General features: G+C 34.3%; 1 protein-coding gene across 1 annotated transcript; it reads left to right on the top strand.

The window, feature by feature from the left end:
* Positions 1-392: 392 nt before the first annotated feature.
* LOC101896584 (uncharacterized) lies at positions 393-17,018 on the top strand. The gene is made up of 4 exons (XM_005185784.4): positions 393-706; positions 13,508-13,608; positions 13,719-13,878; positions 16,813-17,018. Exons 1-4 carry the CDS (start codon positions 583-585, stop codon positions 16,935-16,937), a joined length of 510 nt encoding a protein of 169 aa, XP_005185841.1. The 5' UTR covers positions 393-582; the 3' UTR covers positions 16,938-17,018.
* Positions 17,019-19,055: the final 2,037 nt, after the last annotated feature.

Genomic DNA, 19,055 nt, shown 5'->3' with positions numbered 1-19,055 from the left:
TCAATATATTTTTCATTCTACATGGGTGATCTCATTAACTCTGGCCCCTTAAAATTCCCATGCTCCCTCAATGGATCCAGACGAAATGTCGCACAGTGTATTTTCAGAAACAAACAAATATTTCGTCATGTCTGCATCCAGAAGCATATCAACAAACAGCCCACAAAACACTTTCAAGCTTTGTGTCATCACACACACAGCGCATAACATTAATGTTTCATTTCTTTCATGCGTTATTTTTTCTCGTTTTTTTTTTTGTTTCGTTTTCCCTTTTCATTATTTTTTTCGATGTGCAAATACCGGGATAGGGGTTCGCACGAAGAAGATAATAGAATTTTTTTATTTTTTTTTTTCATTCTTTGGGCTCCATAGAACGTTAACGTTGCTTGCAAACTGAATATACCAAAATTCAATCAGTCTTAGAACGAACATCAGGCGAAGCGCACATCCCAGTTGATGTGTGCGTGTGTATGTGTGCGCGTTTTTGTCCCAAATTATAAACAATAAGCATCATCAAATAAATAATATATAATAACAATAAAAAAAAAAAAAAACTAATTCGAAAAACATTAAATCATCAAGATGTGTTGTTGCACGGTCAGATGTTGGAGTTTATTCCTGGCCTGGTCAAATCTAATTGGCTGTGTTATTGGTTTTATTCTCACCGTGGCCTTGATATTCGTTGGCGCTAATAGCGAAATGCAGGGTAAATTGACAAAAGAAAATGTTAATTAATTCAGAAAAAAACTTTAATTTGTTATTGTGATATAAGGCATTTTGAATGCAAGCAAAAATATATTAAAAAAACAACTTGTGTATATCAAAAATTTCTAACGTTGCAAACATATGGCAAAGTTATAAGAATATATGTACATATCATAGATGTTTATATATGTACATATACAGTTATTTAATTAGTAATTAATTAAAATGAGTTAGCCACGTCCCACGTCATAAGCCTATCCCTGGATTATAATTATTGTACTCTAACACGAGATAACAAGGACCTAATCAACAGTTTATTATCTACTGACATTGTGAGTGTGGCGCCCAACTGTATGTCCTTGAAGTGTTTGAAAAAATGTTTTTGAAGTAAAAATTCATAATTTTTATCCAAAATTTATAAGCGTTGTATAAAATAAAGATAAAAAGTTTCAGTTGGTGTTCCGATAGATATATAGCCTCAGAATTTGGGCATATGAATTTAGTTATTGCAAGAGCCTTGGCCATATTTTCCGATCGATTTGACTGAAATCGGAAATTTGCAGATAACAGTTTTTCGGAATCAGTGCATTTTAAGTATATAGTAATACAGTAATATAGTGATACAGTAATACTGTAGATAACAAATAAAAAACATTAAGTTTTGCCGGGCCGAACTTTTAATACCCTCCACCTTTGGGTAAAGAAAACATTTTTATATAAAAATATCTGAACTTAAGCGTGTTTTTATTTTAAACTTCATATACCAGCAAGACCATTTGGATAATGCAGTAAACCTTATCAAAAAACTATAAAGTGAATGAGGCAGCTATATGGGATCATACCAAAACGGGAACCTCTATGGACAGTTTTTCACTTCAAGGATTTTCATCTATCAAATCTTCCAAAATACCAAATTTGAAACAGTTGTGTGTGTAAATGTGACTATAATTATCAAAATGTCGAGTGTCGGTGGGTATCGGTATATGTGCGCTATATGATAACGTGGACCTATAGTTTCAATGTTCTACCGCCGAAAATTTGACAAAAATAATCAAAATGTACCATTAAGTGGGGACTAAACGATAAGGTGGACCTATACATATTATGTTCCGCCACAGGAGCTAGAACCCATTACGAACTACAAATACCAATTTTTAGACAAATCCGTGGAAAAATGTGCAAAAATTATCAAAATATCGAATATTACCTGTCGATATTCGCTATTTTGATTATTGCGTTATATGGGGGCTATACCAATGTTTCGCCATACGAGCTAGAGCCCATTATGACCACAAATACCAATTTTAAGACAAATCCAATTTTAAGACAAATGTGGCAACAATCGTCAAAATACCGAATATCGGGAGGTACCTTTAAATGGGGGCTATACTAAAACGTGGACATATACATACAATTTTTCGCCATACGAGCTGGAACCCATTATGACCCACAAATACCAAATTTCAGACAAATCCAATTATTAAGACAAATGTGGCAACAATCGTCAAAATATTGAATATCGGGACGTACCTTTATATGGGGGCTATACCAAAACGTGGACATATACATACAATTTTTCGCCACCAGAGCTAGAAAACATTATGACCTACAAATACCAACTTTTAGACAAATCCGTGAAAAAATGTGGTAAAGAATCGTCAAAATAGCGAATATCGAGAGTTACCGTTACATGAGGGATATACCAAAACGTACAAATTGTTCTGCTAAATGTTGATGCTCTACGTCAAATAATGTGGGCTATATCTTGATTTCAACAGTCAGACAGACGATGTCCGTCTGTTGACTTAGAAATTTATGCTGATCAAGAATATATATACTTTATGGAGTCTATGGCGAATATTTAGGGATGTTACAAACGGAATGACAAAGTTAATATACCCTCATTTCCAAGGTGGAGGGTATACAAATAAGGAGAATATATTTAGGTCTCAAACGACTTAACGAAGGGGTCTTTCAAATCCTTTTTTTATACCTTACAACACTATGTGTTGGGGGTATTATAAATTTGATTGGGCCAAAAATTATGTAACTCCACGAAATATTGGTTTCCCACGTAGGAAAGTATATATGGATCTTCCTACCTCACCGAGCTGAGTCGATCTAGCTATGTATGTCCGTCCGTCCGTCTGTCCATGTTAATTTGTAATCACTCTACAGGTCGCAATTATGGCCCGATCCTCACGAAATTGAAAATGGAGGTGGGGTTGAGGCCAGAATAGAACCCTATTTCTTTTGGAGATGATCGCATAATATTTAGGGGTTGAAATGGACCAAAAACTGATAAATATCCCCTTTTATTGGAGTTGCTCTACAGGTCGCAATTATAGACTAATCGACGCGGAGCTAGAGCTTAGGGCTGGGCAGAAGCCTTCCAATTTTGATGGTCATCGGGTAATATTTAGTGGGTGAAATACACCATAACATTTGTGTTAAATAAAAGTCAAATTTTCCATTAAACCGCGAATATTTTTAATGCCGGCGAAATCATAAATATACGATCAGGTCAATTCTGACCGTTACGCAGATGCCGATAGTAAGAATATCGGATATATATAGCGAAATATATACAATTTGTATATAGAAAGGAAGGGGATGTTAGCTAGAATGCTTATATCTCAAAAATGGCTGGACCGATGTTGACAAATTTTGTCAATTTAAAATGCCCTTTTGGCATAAAAGTATAAAATCTAAAAAAAAATCGCATAAAAAGATGTCAATAATGATGTTCATATAGATTTTGTAGTATTTTGTGACATTTTTTTTTCATATTTTTTATCGCATGCGATTTTTTCAATTTGACTTATAATAGTGAATTGTACATTTTGTTATATTTTTTTACAACACAGGTTGGGGTTATTATATACAGATTGCAATTATCCTCACGAAAAAGGGTTGGGTTAGGCTCAGAATGGCTAGGCCTATTGTTTTCAAAGACGCCCGCAATATATTTAGGGATTGAAATGGACCAACAACTAAAAATGTTCCTGATGTTGCAGCCGTTATAAAGGCCACAAATAGAAACCAAAGGACACGAAATCTCGCATGAAGTTAGAATTTAAGACAGCGGGTAGAATTTACCACTACTTTTGTGTAAAAAAATACCAGCATTATTTACAGGTGATATCCGAAATACACAATAGGCGAACTTCTGGCTTTTTTGTGCTGATTTCTTTGACGAGTATAGCTAAATATCGTAGACAGTATGGAGACACTGAGGGGCCTCTTGTTTTTAGAGATGATCGCAAAATATTTCCTGATCACACAATTGAAGCCAATCGACACGCCTGAGAAGATAGTTAAGCACAAGGAAGAATTCTGGCATATATATATTTTTATATTTTATTTATATTTTGCCGTAAAAATGGACCACAATGGACCGCACGATGAAGTGCGTAAATATTGGGCAAATATTCCTGGTCAAAATGCTAAGGGTAATATGTGGGCAGTGCTCCGTGACATAATTTCAAAAGCAAAATCTTCCAAAATGGATTTGGACATAAGGGGGCTTCTAATATATTGTAGTGTTGTAGGGTATCACATGGTCGGCCCCGCACGGCTATAGCCTTTGCTTACTTGTTTTATTTTATGGTTTATGGGCAAAAACTTCATCGTAGGAAGCCAAAATATCCTACAAAATTATTTTTCACAAAGTTCTAATGTAAGTCCTTGAAGACGTCAAGTGTCTAAATGCTACCTAAACACCAGGAATTCCTATACATGTTTATTGTGCACCCAATGGTTAATAAAAGGCCGAATTGAATGGATTTTGGCACATATGAACGAATTTAGCCTGGGAGAAAGTGTATCCAATTTGGTGAACATCGGTTAACATATGGCTATGGGTCCCATAAATATATGTTTCATCCGATTTTGTATTTTACTCCCTCACATCCGTAAAATACATTACCGGTTTTTTGTTTTGCTCAATGTTATTAAAATTTAATTTTGTCGCATAGTTTTTTTATAATTTTTATAAAATGCAAACATATTTCGAATTCTAAAGAGTTGACGTGCTTTATGTACTTTTTTTCACAAGTTACTAAATTGAGACAAATTATCCGATAAAATTGTTTATCCGATAAGCATTTCGTCACCCAAATAGTATTCTACGTAGAATTTTTACAAGTGACAAATCAAATTGTGAATGTAAACACAATATGTGTATTATTAAGGAATTAACATTAATTTACATATGTACACAAGAGTTTTAATACTGGATTTTTATTAATCGCAAACTATCACTCAAACATTCAATTTATGAAGAATTCCAAGTCACGTTGCGAACTTTGTTTTTGTATGTCAACTGTGAATATTAGGTTTGTACAATATCTCAATAAGTCGCAGAAATTATTTCGAAATCTTATTCGATAGAAAAGTTTGATGGAAAAGTTCAGTAAATGAAAACGAGTGAGGAGAGCAATTTCATGTGAAAATAAAAAATATTTCATTATACCTAGTATCCATAGAATACAGCGTGCATTCTAAGTATGGGTTGTGGAAATCCCAAGTAGATTGGATTTGACTCGGATCAAACGGGGTTCTTAACCCAAAAATGTTTTTATATAATATATATATTAAAGAAAGTTGTGTTAGTTACTACGCTTATAACTCAAGAACCGATTCAGACAAATTAGGAATTGTCTCTTGGCAGAAATGGATAAAATCCAAACAATTTCGAGAAAATGTGAAATTTGAACCTTTTCATTTTGACTTTTGAAATATACAATAGTAATGTTTTATATTTCATGATTTTTTATACCCTCCACCATACATAGTATGGATTCCGGCCGAACTTACTGCTTTTTTAATTGTTCCTTGTTGACTTACTATTTTCGAATGTAGTTTTGACAGGAGATTGATAGAGAAAAATGAATTCCATTCTTACGATAATGGATGTAAAAGAGTAATTATGTTTGACTATTCTAAAATCATTCTGCCCTCAATTATGATATGGACAAAAGTAAATGCCACGCTGGACGGTATTCTAAACGTTGGAAATATTTTTATTTTAAACGTTGGCATTTCGTTGTAACGCCTCGAAATGTACATTTTAGATTCCCACAGAGAATGTGCATAAAATTATACTTCGAAATAGCGATGTCTGTCCGTCCGTCGGTGGAAATCAGCTGCCGAACAAAATGAAGTAGGTAGATACTCAGGACTTTTGGTGTTGAAAGTTGTCTATATATAATCAGGAGGTTTCATTTATGGGATCTAATCAGAAAAACGCACCTGCACTGAATTACGAAAATGTGTTCTGCTCTCTGAGAAACAAAGATACCAGGCTAATTCCAAAATCGGCTGGAAAATGCGATCAATACCGTCGAAATACATATAATCAGTTCAGTCTAAAACAAAGTTTTATGTAACATTCATACATCAATTCTAAACAGGTCAGAAAAAATCTTTAAAAACTATGAAATATTTTCCGACAACATTGATACAAACATTGTTATTTTCTTGATATGTAATTGAAATATAGATTTTCTTTATTTGGTGACCTACAGAAAAATTTTAAATCGATGACCTTAACTAATTCAAAGAATTTGATCCGATACTAAGAGTCCAATAACAGTTTAGATGCCTTGTGCACCAACATTTTCCATACTGCCTTTCTCGGGTTTTATGAGGTTTCGGATAAATTCCTTATTTACAATTCAAACGGCATACCAAAGAAAATCATTCTTTTAATATCCTTCAATCGACAATGGGCGATTGATCCTTTACAGTCAATCTCTGCGTTACTATTTCTATTCCATATAAAAACATCTAATTTAAGTCGAATATTTATTTCCCATACATTCATACAGGTGTTGGTTTGCCTGATGCGTCAGTGGAAGTGGTAAGCATTGGAACATTGTCTTTGAGCAACCCATCCACATCTGTGTTTTGGGAGCCGGGTCTGGTATTTTGCGAAGTTTGTAGTTAATAAGTTAAAAATATTATATTTTTTCGAAAATTTTGACCCTTGGTGGGTGAATTACCGGAATGAGTTTTGTCGATTTTCGCACCTAACCGAGCACTTATGCAAATATTAAGGTTTTTCAAAGTTGGAGGCAAATCGGATTATCTCTATTTCTGTGCAATAAAATATTTTTTAAAAATTTCACCTTTTGTGGGGGAGGTACCAGAAGGAGGCCGATATTTCCGAACTTGATATAAGTTAGATAATAATTTTACGATCAAATCAAACATTCCCTTAGAGAGTTATCGTGCACACCAGTCAGCAGACGGGCATATAGACGGACATCGCTAGATCGACTACAAATGTCCTGACACGGATTTGGCCAAAAGAGACCTAGGGTATAAAACCGTTATTTCGATGTGCCACGTTTTGGTCGTATCAAATGTTATAAATGTGGTACTCTGATACATGCGATAGCCCTCCTTTTGGCACTCCTTGTATGTCAAGGTCACGTGTTTAATGAGTTGCCCAATTGTTTAGATAAACCCTTTGACATTAGCTGCTTTAGATAAATTAAAATATTGTCTAATTTTCAAATTCAACGAAATATTAAATTTAAGTTGTCTAAAGATTACTTTGCTCTCCCTAGGAGCTTTGAAGAGTTATCTCCCAATATATTTTAATGTGACATCATGTGTGTTTTGTATGCATGTAAATTTAGGCGCCTGATAATTAATTCTAATGTAGAATAATTCGCCCATTAGAAACATCCTCCCAAAAGTGTCTAATTGCACGATTATTTGCAATTTATTCAAAACAAGTGCGAAATTACCAAAAACAAAATTCTATCTACCCAAATGTGTGTTAATTTTTTTAATAATATATATTGTGTATACAAATTTCATTTGTTCGCTGACTCATAATTAAATTCGTCGCAAAATATTTCATTCTTTGGCGCCATACTCATACAATCGAATTCTGTGGGAGATTTAGGCTCAGTTTGGGCAACGTAGGAAATTAATACAGAAGGGAAGTTAACAAATATTTCCTTTTTATTTTTTTGTTGTATACTCAAATAAACATCGCAATTTTCAAAAAAAATATTCGCGTCTACATATACATTTATGTATGTAGTTATAAAACTTATAGCATCAAATTTTATTGTTGAATTTTACTTTCATTCGCCTTGAATTCGGTTTCATATTACTTTAATGAGTCAATTCGTAAAAAGGAGAAACAATATTTGAGAGAAAAACGAAATTTAATGACAAATTTTTTTCTCCAACATCTCGCGCAATGGGGGTATTACGCGGCAATTAGGCACCAGTTTATAAAAATTTTCTGCTTTGAAGAATAGTTTTAATTTTCAAGTAATTTCAAATCAGTGTGTCCCTTTATGTAGGGCTATTGCAATGGCGAATTTTTTGAAAGTTTGCATGTCTAGTGCATAGTTTGAATATACCAATCCACTCAATTTAGTAATATGAACTCCATAACAGCAATATTTAGGAAAAATATAAGATACCGATTAGAAATAACTTTGCCAAATTCTATCGAGATCGGTTTAGATTTGCATATAGCACCTATATATATCTTTATCCGATTTTAAGTTTATTGTGTACTAATTTTTTTAAGTTTATTGTGTACACATACGACCGAATTCAAACTGGAAGAATGTGTGCCATATTTGGTAAAAATATGTTTAGACAAAGCTATAGGTCCCACATATATATCTTCATCCGAATTCGCGTTTATTGTGCACCAATAGTGTGATATCAGTTCAAAGAGATGGATTTTGGTAAAAATCGGTTCAGACATAAATGCAGCTTTAAAATTTCAGAATAGTATATACCTCCCATATATTAGTTCCTTTAGGTTTCAAGTTATAACCGATCTAAAGACATGATACGCATTCAAATACGGTCATAGTACATATGATCTTCTTCAATGAAATTCCATATATATACATTTTTATACCCCTCACTTTGGAAAAGAAGATATTAACTTTTTCATTCCGTTTGTAACATCTTTAAATATTCGTCGTAGACCCCTATATATATATATGTATGCATAGGTCCATGTTTTGGTATAGCCCCAATATAACGGTACCTCTCGATATTCGGCATTTTGATGATTTTTGTTACCTTTTTCAGGTATTTGTATAAAAATTGGTATTTTAAGTTCATAATGGGTTCTAGCTCTAGTGGCAGAACATTAAATATTTAGTTCCACGTTTTCTTTTAGCACACATGTTACGATAATCCTAGTCACATTTATCCACGAAATTGTTTCAAAGTTGGTATTTGAGAAGATTTGGTAAATTACAATTCCTGAAGTATAAAAAATATCTTCCAAATGGTCTTACTGATTTTTGTAGTTTAAAGTAGAACCCGTTTGAATTCAGATAATTTTATAAAAAATGTTTTCTTTGCCCAATGCTGGAGGATATTAAAAGCTTATACTTGTTTTACTTGTTTTTTTTTTTTAGTTCTACTAAATATTTATGGTGGTGTAAAGTAGGCACGCCGGATTTTTGACCCATGTTAACTTGACCCATCTGGTTGCATTGGTAGCTTTTGTAATGATTATGGCTTATCTTCACTCAAAAATGGAAAATTCACCTTATTAACGTACCCAAAAATGGCTCAAAAATTAAGCTTCGTCGCTGAACACAAGAAGCGCGTTTTCTTAACAAAGCACGCATTTTGATAATGTTCGTTTGTAAGACGATTGACGTTTAAATTAAATACCAAACAGTGAGACATGAAAAGTGTTTGAGCTGTTCAAACCAGTGTTGCCAAAAAACAGCAGTCTTTATTCATATGAGATTTACGACAGTAACGAAAATAGACAATATTGTCCCATTCCATCGGTACCTCCCCAAAAGAAGAGGTAATAACACTGCGCAACACAAAACATATTAATAAGAAAAAAATTAAAGCCAAAAATGGGCGATTTGAAAGAATATTATTGAACTTTTCGGATTAAGATGCCTTTCTTTGCATTTTGGGTATATAGTGTCTTCGTCAATATTACAGATAACAATATTACAATATTACAGATAACGGCGATTATTTTCTTCGAAAATTCTAAATTTGCGAAATATTTATTTCAATTGTATATCATGAAAATATTTACATCAATGTTGCAAAAACAAAACCAGTAAGGAAAGCTCATAAGTCGGGCGGGGCCGACTATATGATACCCTACACCACTATGCATATTAAGTAGGGTTTATACAGGGCATTTTTGAGCTCTATGAGATATTTGGTACAAAATCAAAATCTATCTAATTCTACCGTGCATTTTACGAACTATAGCTATCTCTGAACCGGGTTTCTCCAAATTTGACGTATTAGCTTCTAGACTGAATTCGGTCTTATGTACGAAAATTCAGGTGATTTGGGCTGATATTGACCATTTAGTGCACATTTAACCCGAAATCGGATGAAGATATATATGGGAGCTATATCCAAATCTGAACCGATTTCGATAAAATTTAAAACAGCTATTCCTGTGCTCCATCTAATGGTACCAAATATCACGGTTGTGGAGTGAATATTACGAATGTAAGGGACTAAAACACTAAATCGGATGAAACATATATATGGTTGCTATATCTATATCTGAACCGATTTTCACTAAATTTGATATACTTGATTCTAGGCTGAATTTGGTCCGATGTACTAAAATTCAGTCCATTTGGACTTATATTGACCATTTGGTGGTCAATTAACCCGAAATCGGATGAAGATATATATGGGAGCTATATCCAAATCTGAACCGATTTCGATAAAATTACAAACAGCTATTTCTGGGCTGTATCTTATATCTGGTACCAAATATCATTCTTGTGGAATGCATATTACGAATGTGAGAGGCGTAAACACCAAATCGGATAAAACATATATATGGGAGCTATAGCTGTTTCTGAACCGATTTTCTCCAATTTGTTGTATTTGCTTTAAGGCTAATCTCGGTCATATGTGCCAAAATTCGGGCCATTTGGGCTGATATTGACCATTTGATGGTCAATTAACCCGAAATCGGATGAAGATATATATGGGAGCTATATCCAAATCTGAACCGATTTCGATAAAATTTAAAACAGCTATTTCTGTGCTCCATCTAATACCTGGTACCAAATATCACGGTTGTGGAGTGCATAGTAGGAATGTGAGGGACTTAAAGATCAAATCGGATGAAAGATATATATGGGAGCTATAGCTATATCTGAACCGATTTTCTCCAAATTTAATATACTTGCTTCTAGGCCGAACTCGGTTGGGTGTGCCAAAATTCAGGTAATTTGGACTGTTAGTGGACATTTGGTGCACATTTAACCCGAAATCGGATGAACATATATATGGGAGCTATATCTAAATTTGATCCGATTCTCACCAATTTCAATAGGGTTCGTCCTTGGGCCAAAAAAATATTGTTTGGAAAATTTCATCTCAATCGGATAATAAATGCGACCTGCATTTTGTTCACAAAAATAGATGGACAGACGGACGGACAGACGGACTGACATGCATAAATCGACTCAGAAAGTGATTCTTTGCAGATCATCAAAAGGAACTATGGGTCTATCTCGTTTCCTTCTCCATGTTACAAACAAATGCACAAAGACATAATACCCTTACCACTATGTGGTGTAGGGTATAAAAAGAGCGCGAAAATATTTTCTCAATTTTTTGATTAATTTTGCATACAATTTCTTCAAATTGATGCATTTAAAAAAAAATCCTATAAAAACAATGTACAAAGAAATTTGAAAAGATAAATTAAAGAAAATGCAAATATGGATATGCTTATATGAAATGACTTTGCCTTCTTAATTTTACCATGCTCTTTCCCAACCCTTTACTAAATTTAGTACTTTTCGTACATGTTATAGTAAGCATGTCAAAATCGCCTCCCCAACTAAAAGCTTCGCATTCACAGTGATCCAGTGAACCCTCCTGAATGACCACTTTCCATACTTAATTTCAACATTCCACCTTAATCCATTCACCAAAAACTACATTGTATCCCTATCCGTTTAAATAATTCTAAATTTTACCAAATTATTGTTCGAAATTCTAAAAACCCTTTGGTTCGTCAATCCTCCCAATCTCAGATTTCCACCTCAATTCATTCCTCAAAAACCAAATTTAATACCATTTAATTCTTTTCGTACTTTTCATACCCTACACCACAGAGTATTACGTCTTTGTGCATTAGTTTGTAACACGGAGAAGGAAGCGAGATAGACCCATTGTTACTTTTGAGGATCTTCAAAGAATCTTCAAAGAATCACTTTTCGAATCGATTAATGCATGTCTGTTCGTCCGACAGACAGGTCTGTTCTGTGGACTTTTGTGAACAAAATGCAGGTCGCATTTATTATCCGATTGAGATGAAATTTCCAATAATATTTGTTTGGCCCAAAGGCGAACCCTATTGAAATTGGTAAGGATCAGTTCAAAATTATATCTTTGACCAACATCAGTCCAAAAGACTGAATTTTGGCTCATCCGAACGAAGTCAGCATAAAAGCTAGTAAATAAAATTTGGTGAAAAACGGTTGAGATATAGCTATAACTCCCATATATATGTTTCTTCCGATTTGGTGTTTAAGTCCCTCATCGGATCGGATGTGGATATTGCACCCATATATATCTTTATCAGATATCGGGTTTAGTGCGCACCATATGGCTAATATCAACCCAAATGTGGCTAATATTAGCCCAAAATGGCTTACATCAGAGAGTTGTGACAAATCAGCATAAAGTATTTGTTGAAAATCGCAATAGCTCCCATATATATGTTTCAACCGATTTGATACTAAAGTCCCGCAGATGCGTAATATGCACTCCACAACAATGATATTTGATATCGGACATCAGATACAGCTCGAAAATACCCCTGCCAAATGTTATCTATCGGTTATGATTTTTATGTAGTTTCTATACAAACCTTCATCCGATTTTACGATTATTGCTCACCATCTATGTAATATCAGCCCAAGATTAAATAGATTTTTTCATATTCAACCTTTACCAATCTTACCTTTCCAATAAATACGTTTTAAATATATAATCCTTAATCGAAGCACATAAATTCCTAATATAAATTTATTGTTACGTGAGCTCTAATAAATACACATAGTGGTGTATGGTATCATATAGTAGACCCCACCCCCCCCCCCCACACTTTTGTCCTTCCTCCAAATATAAACCCTACATACTAACAGTGGCCATAATGATAATAACAATATTAATAATTTCAAACTCTCTTTTCAACCAATGCTAAATTATATACTATTTCGTACATTTCGTATACTTGTAGTACACATTTCCAAAAACCACATCTTTATTTCAATTCCAGTACTGACTCCAATACCAACATATCTAATTTCCAGCTCAATTCATTCATCTAAAACCAAATTGTATCAAATTTAGTCAATTAGTACAGACCTACTTATCAAATAAAATTTGTATGCAAAATTTTAGCTATGTTTACATGATATCAAATTGTATCAAATTTAGTTCCTTTCCAACAATTGTAGTTGGAATTTCCATTTATCCTACACCCAATTAAGAATCCATATTCCAAATTTCTGATTTCCAGCAATATCCTTTCCCCCAATGCCGTACATAGTACCATAAATACTTTTCGTAATTTTTTAGAACACAATTCCAAAATCACCTCAAATTTTGTTAGAATTTAATCCAAGAGGTAGATTACAGAATGGTCTGACGTTTATTGACCGTTTACTTCCTCAACTGAATGGGAGCAATCTAAGAGATAATTAAAATTGGCTTGCTCTCAAATTTATTCACAAAGAATTTGGTAGAAATTATAACATTTTTTTTTTTCTTTTTTAAACAGATGAAAGGCAGGGAATGTTTATTCTGAATATTCTTATACCATGCATCGTGTGTATCATCAACATAGTTTTGTATGTCTTGCTGCTGGTTGGCATCTATCAGGTATGTTATTCAAAATTAAAATAAAGAAACAATGTATTTGAAATGGAGGATGGGCAGATGTCCGTATTAAAATGTATTTTTCCTGATTTTCTTTCTTTTCTTCTTTGCAGAAACGTCATCGTCTAATGGCCGTTTTTGTCTATACCACAATTGTTGGCATTGTCCTTGGAGTTATTGTTCTGATTGGCGTTTTCATATTCCTATTAATTATTCTTAAACACGAATTTGTGTATTCAATTGTGGTGCTCGTTGTCGGCCTTATTTGTATTGGTAAGTGTTAAGAGGAATAGATTAAGAAATTTGAAAATTTTGAAAATTCATAAACATAAATATTTGAATATTTTCGATATACTGAAGCTGAGATATTGACAATGTAAAAAACAATATTTACATTCATATTTATACTCATTATCATAATTTTTACAAGGCACGTTATTCATTACTTACTGGTAATGCAGAGGTCTTGTAGGTTTTGAGTTTGTTTACAATACATTGTAACGTGGTTTTCTATTAATCTTGGCACATTTAGTTTTAATATAATTTATTGATTAGAAATTTCGATTATCAATCTGTCATCGTCTCAGCTAACGTAACGATTCATAATATCGAATATACATTTTGAATTCAAATGTGTGGACTACATTTTTTATACCCTCAGCCATATGGCTAGAGAGGGTATATATCATTTGATACGACCAAAGCGTGCTTCATCGATATAACGGTTGCAGACCCTAGGTCTCTTTGGCCCAAATCCGTTTCAGGACATTTGTAGTCGATCTAGCGAGTCCGCCCGTCCGTCTGCCTGTGCGCACGATAACTCACGAAAGGAATATCCGATCCGATCCCAACATGGTACCTCGTAAAGTTATTATCAGTCCACTCGATATTTTCAAAAAAAAAAAAATATATTTTACTGCACAGAAAGAGAAAAGATAATCGGATTTTGCTTCAACTTTGCAAATCCAAATATTTGCATCAGTGCTAGGTCAGGTGCGCAAATATACAATATCGGTTACAACATTTTGAATATTTATAACTCTTATAACATGTGATGTAAGAGTCCGATTGTCTTCAAATTACGCACCTCACAATGGTACCTACCCCATAAAAAGGATAAAAATTTTGAATATCCCTGAAACTGATTAAACACGAAATTAACATTTAAGTCCATTCAGACTTAGCACATTCCAATATTTCTATCAACACAAGATCTGTTATAGAGATGGTAGAGATCAGACCATTGCTTCTGGTATCTCCCCCACAAAGGGTCAACGTTTTGAATAACCAAAACGATTTTAAAATCCGAAGTGAACATCCGGTTCTCTTCAAATTTCACACACCTCATAATTTCCAGCTGCAGAAGATCTGGTGTTAAAATGGAATATATCGGAATATTCCTTCTGGTAACTCCCCCACATGGGGTCAAAATATTGAATATCCATGCTATATCATGACAGTAGTACCAACGTGATCCCGCATAGTCAATTTTCTGTCCTAGACAGTAGTACCAACAGCAAACTACAAATATGAAACAATTTTGGTGAATAATGTCGGTAAAATCATCAAAATACCGAATATATGGAGGTACTGGACCTATATAGATCATTTTCAATACCAAAAGTCCTGCAGACCAAACACACATTTAAGTAAAACATTATCAATCTTTTTCAATTCGTGAATTCCACAGACGGGCAGATGGACGGAAAACGCTAAATCGACATATAATTTTATGCTGATCAAAATTATATGCACTTTGTAGAGTCTAAATGTATATTTCGAGGTGTTACAAACGAAATAACCATATACTTAATATACCCTCCATACTATGATGTAGCCAATATAGTTCAAACTTGAGGGTGAGATAAAAAACTGCAACAAAGTCAAACGACATAATTTTTAATTTTTTTTTATATTCTATTGAATGAAAGCAAAAATGTCGGAAATAGCAGCAAATTTTAGAATAAGTCTAGATTTATTCGAATTGGTCACGTTTGACACGAATTATGGCCTTCAAACGGCCAATGAAACCGTCACACGCTGTCCGAATGTTGCTCTGTCGTATTTTGGCCCATTCCCGGCGAAACGCTTGCTTGAGGTGAAAGACACTTTGGTATTAGTGCCAAACTTGGATTCCAAAATTCTTCAGACACAATAGTCCAATGGATTGGTATCCGGAGATTTTGGTGGTCATTGTGCGCTGGAAATGAAGCGAGGAACTTCATTTTGTAACCATTCTTGGGTGGCGAGTGCTGAGTCCTGTTGGAATGTCCAAGGTCTGCGGCCAAAATGTTTGCGTGTCCAAGGCTTTAATACACCCTCCAGAATATTTTCGCAATAATATTCGGCATTTATTCAGATGCCACGGTCGATTAATATGAGCGACCATCGGCTGTTATGGCGGTCCACACTATCACCATGGCCGAAGATGCACATTTTCAGCTGACTTCTTTGGCAAGTAAACACGATCATTTTGTTTATTTACAAACTGCTGGACAACGAATGTTTTCTCATCAAAGAAAACCAAATTCGGCAGTTCACCACTTTCGGCCAAGCGACGGAACTCTTTAGCTCTTTTGAGTCTATTTTCTTTCTGTTGTGATGCAAGTTCTTACACTTTTTGGAATTTCAATGACTTCACCCCGAGCTCATTTTTCAATATTTGCCAAATGGAATATTGCGATATGTTCAGCTCGAGTGCCATTTTTCGGCCACTGCGGCGCGGGTTTTGTTCAAGTCGCTTTTTTACTTTTCGAATCATTTTCCAGTATCACGGTTACGAGACATGGTACGAGACACAAATGACAGACACTTGTGGTTTTCCAGCCAAATATAAAGAACTCACGCTTGAATTCCATCACGAATAAATTTTTTTCTGGAAAATTCTCACCAAAATGCTTTTGTACGCTTGTAAAGTTGGTTGCAGTTTTTTTCATCTCACCCTGTATTTATTTAGGACCGATACGAAATGGACAATATTGGCTCATTCCTTTGGAACCTACTCATAAAAGGTTTAAATAAACGAACATTGGCTGTCGGCATATGTTATTGTCTTTTTATTTGAATTAATTAAAGCTTAACCATATACCAATAAACTTAAGTTCAATATGAAAGCGCCTAATGTGAATTTATATTTTTCATTTATAGATAATATTTTAAATTATTTAATAATTTTGTGAATAAAATATTTCCACCGTTTCTTTGCAGGTATTGAAATATTGGCCTTCTCACCCATCTACATTCTCTATAAGAGAATACGCAAAGCAAATTCCGTTCCTGAACAGTATGGTTTGAGCACAAATCAGCCATTGTATAAAACTGATTATAATTAATATGTTATTTCGCATACGTATCTACCTCGTATATAAATGTAAGTTTTGTAAATTATTACAAATAAACAAGAAAGGAATGAATGATGTTTTCAATTTGTTTTACTTGTATTCCTGGTTAGATCTTGAAATAAAAAAGCACTAAAGAAATGTCAAAAGTCTAAAGAAATGTCAAATTGATCTTAACTCCGAATGTTCAATTCAAAATATTTTCCTACTCTTTATACCATATTTAGTGCCGTTCAGTACTTCTCGTTCAAATATTATACACTTTCCAGATCAACCTCTTTCTATAATAAATTTCAATATTCCTCTTTTATCCATTCCTCCAAAACAACATTGTAACAAATTTATTACCATATAGCAAAGTTCCTGCACTTAGAAAACATTTGCAAAACCATATCATCACACCGCCGTATTTGTCACACATGATTCACTTACGAAACTCCAAATAATTTCAAATACTGGGTGAGATGAAAAAACTGCAACCAACTTCAGACTGCTGTCATTTTTTAGCCACTCGTCCGAAAGCTGTTAAAATTATTCCAGTGACAGCTCATTATATTTTTTACAAGCGTACAAAATCATTTCGGTGAGAATTTTCCAGCAAAAAAGTTATTCGTGATGGAATTCAAGCGTGATTTCTTTATATTTGGCTGGAAAACCACAAGTGGCTATAGTTAGAGCACTCCAGCATTTAAATGTGAATAAATCCTTTAGGTCTCGTACCATCGCTCGTTACCGTGATACTGGTAGCGTAGCCCGACGTCAAGAAAGTGGACGGAAGAAAACAGCAACATTAGCAGAAATGGTTCGAAAAGTAAAGAAGCGACTTGATTGAAACCCGCGTCGCAGTGGCTGAAAAATGCCTCGAGAGCTGAACATATCGCAATATTCCATTCGGCAAAAATTGAAAAATGCACTCGGGATAAATCCATTGAAATTCCAAAAAGTGCAAGAACTTACACCGCAACAGAAAGAAAATAGATCCAAAAGAAGTAAAGATTTGGTTTGCTTGACCGAAAGTGGCGAACTGCCGAATTTGGTTTTCTCCGATGAGAAAATATTCGTTGTCTAGTAGTTTATAAATAAACAAAATGATCGTGGTCAAAGAGGTCAGCTGAAATTTGGTGCTATTTCCGACATTTTTGGCTTTCATTAAATAAAATTAAAATAAAAAATTAAAAATTATGGCGTTTGACTTTGTTGTAGTTTTGTTATCTCACCCTGTAGTAATAAATTTAGTGCATTTTAGTACTTTTGGTGCATATTTATTTTGTCTATCCAACACAACATTAGACACTCTCACGCCAAATTGCAGATATCCATCTCTATTCCTTCCCCAAATACCGAAATTAATATTAGTTAGTAAAGGGTGTTTTTTCAAGCTAGATAGAACTTTAAATTGTAAAAAGTAACACAAAAAATTAAATTTTGATGAAACTTTTTTTATTTGTTTTAGTATACTCTGACATATCATCATGAATAGAATCACGCTTGAACAACGCTACAAAATTAGGGCTCTAGAGCAGTTGGCAAATGACCCTTTGTTTTATCGCAAAATTGTGTTCAGCGATGAAGCGCATTTTTGGCTTAAAGGGGTTTGTTAATAAGCAAAATTGCCGCATATGGAGTGAAACCAATCCACAAGAGACCCTACAGAGTCCATTACGCTGATGGCATCATCGGACCTTATTTCTTCAAAAATGAGGCCGGACCTCGCGTTACGTTCAATGGAGGTAGTTACCGCACCATAATCAATGATTTTTTATTTACAAATATGGATGACATTGTTCCGGAGGAGATGTGATTTCAACAGGATGGCGCAACGTGCCATACGGCGAACGGAACCATCGACTTATGGAAATCAAAATTTGGCGATGAGTTGATTTCGAGAAGTGGACCTGTCAATTGGCCTACAAGGTTGTGCGATTTGACACCTCTCGATTATTTCCTGTGGGTCTACGTGAAGTCACTGGTTTATGCTACTAAAACAACAACAATTGACGCCATGGAGACCAGCATTCTTCGTGTCATTCGTGACATACGGCCATCAGTGCTCGAAAAAGTGGCCAAAAACTGGACGTCCAGAATGCACTACGTCAAGAACAGCCGCGGTGC

This window comes from Musca domestica, unplaced genomic scaffold, assembly GCF_030504385.1.
Source record: "Musca domestica strain aabys unplaced genomic scaffold, Musca_domestica.polishedcontigs.V.1.1 10, whole genome shotgun sequence".
Taxonomy (NCBI): Eukaryota; Metazoa; Arthropoda; class Insecta; order Diptera; family Muscidae; genus Musca; species Musca domestica.
This window is presented reverse-complemented; position numbering and strand designations above follow the sequence as displayed.

Excerpts from the sequence above, each read along its gene's own strand:
- LOC101896584 (XM_005185784.4), top strand. The coding sequence starts at position 583 with ATGTGTTGTTGCACGGTCAGATGTTGGAGTTTATTCCTGGCCTGGTCA. Across the intron at positions 707-13,507 it reads CGCTAATAGCGAAATGCAGG|ATGAAAGGCAGGGAATGTTT; the intron begins GTAAATTGACAA and ends TTTTTTAAACAG. Across the intron at positions 13,609-13,718 it reads TGCTGGTTGGCATCTATCAG|AAACGTCATCGTCTAATGGC; the intron begins GTATGTTATTCA and ends TCTTCTTTGCAG.